We start from the raw sequence: 7,500 nt of genomic DNA on the forward strand, positions 1-7,500 counted from the left end.
CAAATATAATTGAAGAACAAATATTTTTGAATAATAAATGGTATATATGTAATAATATATGGTATATATGTAAATGATAGTTAAGTGCATTAGGTAAAGTGAGAGGAGGACAAATCTATAATATAAGATTAAAGGCTGCTCCACATCTCCCACTGACAATGTGAGATAGTGACAAATAATCCATCACTCATCGTTTCTGTCTTAATCCTTTTGTGTCTCATGCAAACGCTTTATAAGATCCAAACAAAGCTGCATCCCAAAAGAGGTTTAGCTTTGCTGTAGAGTAATTTTTTTAAATAAATATATACACAACAATTGTTTTGGTTAGTATAATAATAAAAAATGTACATTGTGCAAACTGTGATTGTGTTTTTCGTAAACATTGATTCAGTTTAGGTATTTATTATGTAAAGGAAAGTAGTCTAGCTGAGAGTCAATTTGACAAGGTTTAATGATATACGACAATTCAAGGTTTTCAAAAATTGAATTATTGTCTTATGATAGCAGGCGGCCTTTGAAAAGCAAGCATCTTGTTTATGTATTTATTTTACCAGCGCAAGTCATGCGCTTGCTGTTTCCAATCTGCTGTTATTGATCTTTTGCATCTCATCCCATTCTTGGCAAGAAGGTTCATTAGCATATTCCCCAAAAATACAATCTATTTCTGGAAGGAGCTGAATAGGAAAGTGAGGCGATTGTAAATACTGTATTTCTTATTCCAGTGGACGGGCACATTTTTTGACTCAGCTGCAGAGAGTAGCGGGTTATTGGAGGGGAGGCAGATATTTGTAGTAATAGTTTGAGCATTTATTCCACAAGTATATAGTGGGTTTTTTTTAGGGTTGGGTCATGAATTTGGTATTTTTATAGGTACCAACCAAATTCCATCGGTACTACTGGGTATCAATCAACGTAAAATGGTAAATGGGTTACACTTGTATAGCGCTTTTCAACCTTCAAGGTACTCAAAGCGCTTTGACACTATTTCCACATTCACCCATTCACACACACATTCACACACTGATGGCAGGAGCTGCCATGCAAGGCCCTAACCACCACCCATCAGGAGCAAGGGTGAAGTGTCACAACGGACGTGACGAGGTTGGTAGAAGGCGGGGATCGAACCAGGAACCCTCAGGTTGCTGGCACGGCCACTCTCCCAACAGCGCCACGCCGTCCCCTAAAATCATAAAGTGCCATATTTTGATACCTTTATTGCACGTGACGTCACATCTGTCATCCATCAAAAACTTGGCGGGCAAACAAGCACTGCAGCAGCACTCAGAGCGGACTCATTCTGACTGCCTCTAAGCGATGTTTCAATTTTCCATGCCAACAAAGCAAGAAGGCGGCGCTCAAAAGTACAGTGACCACTTTTCAAAATACCCTAGCTCGTTGCTAACTTACATTGGATTTGCCGTAGACATGCTACTGATTAGCTTTAGCAATTTTACATGGCGATACCAACAGTTAAATTAGGAAAGGAAAACTACAGTTTAAATGCACATTACAATAAAACTGTTGTGTAATAAGTATAATATTTACAGTATATTATTATATATACTTTGTATGGCTCGAGCAAAGACTAGCTGCAGCTTAACAGCAAAGACCACTTCCTGACTAGGCAACATAGCATAGCTTATACACTACTGCCATCTAACATCTTGAAATGACAATTGCTTGCAAAGTCTACTATATAATACTTGCAAATGAGACTCAGACGTGTAAGATATAAGGTATAAGAACTGGACAGCACAGTTATCATAATCCAGCGTGGCATCAAACGTTGTGATGCGTTTTTGAAATTAATGTGCCACCGAATGCTTACAATGATCAAAATATGTAAACATTAAATGTTATTATAAATGTAAATGATAATGATAAATGGGTTATACTTGTATAGCGCTTTTCTACCTTCAAGGTACTCAAAGCGCTTTGACAGTTTTTCCACATTCACCCATTCACACACACATTCACACACTGATGGCGGGAGCTGCCATGCAAGGCGCTAACCAGCAGCCATCAGGAGCAAAGGGGGAGTGTCTTGCCCAAGGACACAACGAACGTGACTAGGATGGTAGAAGGTGGGGATTGAACCCCAGTAACCAGCAACACTCCGATTGCTGACACAGCCACTCTACCAACTTCGCCACGCCGTCCCCTGTGTGCCTGTTACATTACATTTGTACTCAAAGTGTGTATATAAAACCTTAATGGATGTGTTTGGATGATTTTCAGAGTGCTTTACAGGCAAAATAGAGCAACATAATAGGTTCCAATGTAAGCGGACTTTGGATTGCATTCATTTAATATTTAGAATGTATTAAAAAAAAAACATGTGCTTTTGCCTTATATAAGGATTGTGAATGGTAGGCAAATTTTATTTTAAAAAGTGCAGTTCCCCTTTAATATCATTTGATGTTCCACGCATTTTTTGGGGGGGTTATCAAAAATAAATACTTAAATATCTGCTAGTCATCTTGATTTACGATTTCAAAGCAAGTTATCCATTAATCTGTAAAAAATTATAATGGTCAAAAACAGATGCCATTGCAAATTGTGTAATTAGCTATTAGCTATAATTAGCAATTATGTCTGAGGGCAGACATAATTGTAACATGGCCCTCAATAAGAATGAGTTGTATTAATGTGTTGTATGTACTGTACAATCACTCACAAAGTCTTCTACGAAAGCAAATATAAACATCAGTTATTTATGCATTAATGCCAATTTTTTACCCATGTGTTCTAAATGAAATCTTTAAATCTATACAATACAGAGCGTTTCAACGTGTACTTGATGCCCACGCCCAACCTGGACATCTACGGCGAATGCACCATGCAGATCACTCATGAGAACATCTACCTGTGGGACATCCACAACGCGCGCCTCAAACTCGTCATGTGGCCTCTCAGCTCGCTCCGACGATATGGTCGAGACTCGACCTGGTTCACATTTGAGTCCGGAAGGTGTGTAAGGTTTTTTTTTTTTTTTTATAAATATATTTTGTGATGTGATGCTAAACGAACAAGAGGCCCTGGGGCGATGCTTTGCCAGAATGTGCTCATGTGTGCGACTTGTGTGCGTGCTTACAGTGGCAGCTGCTCTCTCTGGAAACGTGCGTTCAAGCATGAGCGCCGTCAAAGTGTGTTTACCTCCACGTTGTGTCTGTGCGTGTGTAGGATGTGCGACACAGGCGAGGGCTTGTTCACCTTCCAGACACGGGAAGGAGAGATGATCTACCAGCGCGTCCACTCGGCCACTCTGGCAATTGCCCAGCAGCATGAGAGGATGATGGAGGAGATGGAGAAAAGCTCCCAGGTACTTTCAGACTCTGTTAATAATGACTACCAGACTGTGGCTATAAAATATTTCCTGTTTATGTTATAATATGCATTATTGCCACTTTCCGCCACAATCAAACTCTTAGTTATGTTATGGAAGCAAGCCAAGTCATTGTAGCGATTTGCTGTGGTCATTGTGTGTAGGTATATATGTATGTATATATATATATACGTATATATATTTATATATATATATATATACATATATACAAACCCCGTTTCCATATGAGTTGGGAAATTGTGTTAGATGTAAATATAAACAGAATACAATGATTTGCAAATCCTTTTCAACCCATATTCAATTGAATGCACTACAAAGACAAGATATTTGATGTTCAAACTCATACTTTTTTTTTTTTTGCAAATAATAATTAACTTAGAATTTCATGGCTGCAACACGTGCCAAAGTAGTTGTGAAAGGGCATGTTCACCACTGTGTTACATGGCCTTTCCTTTTAACAACACTCAGTAAACGTTTGGGAACTAAGGAGACACATTTTTTAAGCGTCTCAGGTGGAATTATTTCCCATTCTTGCTTGATGTACAGCTTAAGTTGTTCAACAGTCCGGGGGTCTCCGTTGTGGTATTTTAGGCTTCATAATGCGCCACACATTTTCAATTGGAGACAGGTCTGGACTAAAGGCAGGCCAGTCTAGTACCAGCACTCTTTACTACGAAGCCACGCTGTTGTAACACGTGGCTTGGCATTGTCTTGCTGAAATAAGCAGGGGCGTCCATGGTAGCGTTGCTTGGATGGCAACATATGTTGCTCCAAAACCTGTATGTACCTTTCAGCATTAATGGCGCCTTCACAGATGTGTAAGTTACCCATATCTTGGGCACTAATACACCCCCATACCATCACAGATGCTGGCTTTTCAACTTTGCGCCTATAACAATCCGGATGGTTCTTTTCCTCTTTGGTCCGGAGGACACAACGTCCACAGTTTCCAAAAACAATTTGAAATGTGGACTCGTCAGACCACAGAACACTTTTCCACTTTGTATCAGTCCATCTTAGATGAGCTCAGGCCCAGCGAAGCAGACAGCATTTATGGGTGTTGTTGATCAACGGTTTTCGCCTTGCATAGGAGAGTTTTAACTTGCACTTACAGATGTAGCGACCAACTGTAGTTACTGACAGTGGGTTTCTGAAGTGTTCCTGAGCCCATGTGGTGATATCCTTTACACACTGATGTCGCTTGTTGATGCAGTACAGCCTGAGGGATCGAAGGTCACAGGCTTAGCTGCTTACGTGCAGTGATTTTTCCAGATTCTCTGAACCCTTTGATGATATTACGGACCATAGATGGTGAAATCCCTAAATTCCTTGCAATAGCTGGTTGAGAAAGGTTTTTCCTAAACTGTTCAACAATTTGCTCACGCATTTGTTGACAAAGTGGTGACCCTCGCCCCATCCTTGTTTGTGAATGACTGAGCATTTCATGGAATCTACTTTTATACCCAATCATGGCACCCACCTGTTCCCAATTTGCCTGTTTACCTGTGGGATGTTCCAAATAAGTGTTTGATGAGCATTCCTCAACTTTATCAGTATTTATTGCCACCTTTCCCAACTTCTATGTTAAGTGTTGCTGGCATCAAATTCTAAAGTTAATGATTATTTGCAAAAAAAAAAAATGTTTATCAGTTTGAACATCAAATATGTTGTCTTTGTAGCATATTCAACTGAATATGGGTTGAAAATGATTTGCAAATCATTGTATTCCGTTTATAGTTACATCCAACACAATTTCCCAACTCATATGGAAACGGGGTTTGTATATATATATATATTAGGGATGTCCCGATCCAGGTTTTTGCACTTCTGATCCGATACCGATGTTGTTTTTGCACTTACGATCCGATACCGATACTGGCCGATACTGGCCTTATCCGAGCATGTATTAAAGTTTAAAGTTATTTAGCCTACTTAGTTGTCAGATTCATGTTGAAAAGGGTTTTAGTACTCTTGATAACAACTAGCCAGCTGAATTAGGTGAGTTTGAATAATACACAATGGAGATGTTGACGTGCAGAGTTTCAAACACTCTTCATTTTCTAGCAGGGGACTTTTCAAATGATGCTACATATTAGCAGTAATGCTACTTTTTATAGCAACACTTTTGCCCCACACTTGACAAATTACGGTTGTCTGTTCGACATATTCCCACTTGAAGCCAAACCACCACTGGATCCCCTGCTGTTTTTCTTGGGAATTAATTCATTCTTCCTTCATTATTACCGCTCACACGGCTACGCTAGCATCACAGCTAACATTAGCCATGCTGCTACCTCTCTGCAGGGAGAGGGCGTATACGTATGTGACATATGACGTGACTGTATGTGACGTGTGTAAGAAGGTGCACTTGCTGTCTGTGAGAAGCAGACAAGAAGGAGTGGGAAGAGCCTGTCATGTAATGCCAGCAGCTAAAAGCAACTGCGTGAGAACGTATACTCGAATATCACGATATAGTCATGTTCTATATCGCACAGAGACAGCTGACATTTTTACCGGTAACTTTTAATTTACATGGCCGTCTTAACGGTTAGGACACTGACCTGTGGATGTGTTGAAAGTGTGCTGGAAAATGCGGAACGGAAATTAGGGAGCAGCAGAAAAGTGGAATGTATTATTTTAATCGGTGCGTTGGAAAACACGGACCGGACATTTTTTAAAAACTGGATCTGGATCAGCATTTTCCCATGCCTTGTCGATACGCATTTTTTGGCAAATATCGACAAATATCCCTAATATGTATATATATATATATATATATATATATATATATATATATATATATATATATATATATATATATATATATATATATATATATATATATATTTATATATATATATATATATGTGTGTGTGTGTGTGTGTGTGTGTGTGTGTGTGTGTGTGTGTGTGTGTGTGTGTGTGTGTGTGTGTGTGTGTGTGTGTGTAAAAATGTGTATATATATATTAGGGGTGTGGGAAAAAATCGATCCGAATTCGAATCGCGATTCTCACGTTGTGCGATTGAGAATCGATTCTCTTTTTTTTTTTTAAACGATTTTTTATTTTTATTTTTAAAATTGTTATTTACTTTTATTTTTTTCTTAAATTAATCAATCCAACAAAACAATACACAGCAATACCATAACAATGATATCCAATTCCAAAACCAAACCCGACCCAGCAACACTCAGAACTGCAATAAACAGAGCAATTGAGAGGAGACACAAACACGACACAGAACAAACCAAAAGTAGTGAAACAAAAATTAATATTATCAACAACAGTATCAATATTAGTTACAATTTCAACATAGCAGTGATTAAAAATCCCTCATTGACATTATCATTAGACATTTATAAAAATAAAAATAAAGAACAATAGTGTCACAGTGGCTTACACTTGCATCGCATCTCATAAGCTTGACAACATACTGTGTCCAATATTTTCACAAAGATAAAATAAGTCATATTTTTGGTTCATTTAATAGTTAAAACAAATTTACATTATTGCAATCAGTTGATAAAACATTGTCCTTTACAATTATAAAAGCTTTTTACAAAAATCTACTACTCTGCCTGCATGTCAGCAGACTGGGGTAGATCCTGCTGAAATCCTATGTATTGAATGAATAGAGAATTGTTTTGAATCGGGAAAAAAATCGTTTTTGAATCGAGAATCGTGTTGAATTGAAAAAAAAAAATTGTTTTTGAATCGAATCGTGACCCCTAGAATCGATATTGAATCTGATCGTGGGACACCCAAAGATTCACAGCCCTAATATATATACTGTATATATATGTATATATATACGTATATATATGTATATGTGTGTGTGTATATATATATATATATATATATATATATATATATATATATATATATATATATATATATATATATATTTGTGTGTGTATATATTTGTGTGTGTATATATATATATATATATATATATATATATATATATATATATGTGTTTGTGTACATATATGTATATATACTATATGTGTGTGTATATATATATATGTATAATTATATATATGTATGTATATGTATGTGTGTGTGTACATATATATATATATATGTATGTATATGTATGTGTGTGTGTACATATATATATATATATATATATATATATATATATATATATATATA

At 37.1% G+C, this 7,500-nt stretch overlaps 1 protein-coding gene across 2 annotated transcripts in view; it reads left to right on the top strand.

Annotated features, from left to right (window-relative positions):
• dok6 (docking protein 6) overlaps positions 1-7,500 on the top strand; it is a 176,499-nt gene that overhangs the window by 148,045 nt on the left and 20,954 nt on the right. For both annotated transcript variants that reach the window (XM_062021085.1, XM_062021084.1), the window contains exons 5-6: positions 2,781-2,970; positions 3,184-3,322. In XM_062021085.1, coding sequence (XP_061877069.1) covers positions 2,781-2,970; positions 3,184-3,322 — 329 coding nt within the window. The remainder of the gene's footprint in view (positions 1-2,780; positions 2,971-3,183; positions 3,323-7,500) is intronic.

This window comes from Entelurus aequoreus, linkage group LG15 (assembly GCF_033978785.1).
Source record: "Entelurus aequoreus isolate RoL-2023_Sb linkage group LG15, RoL_Eaeq_v1.1, whole genome shotgun sequence".
NCBI lineage: Eukaryota > Metazoa > Chordata > Actinopteri > Syngnathiformes > Syngnathidae > Entelurus > Entelurus aequoreus.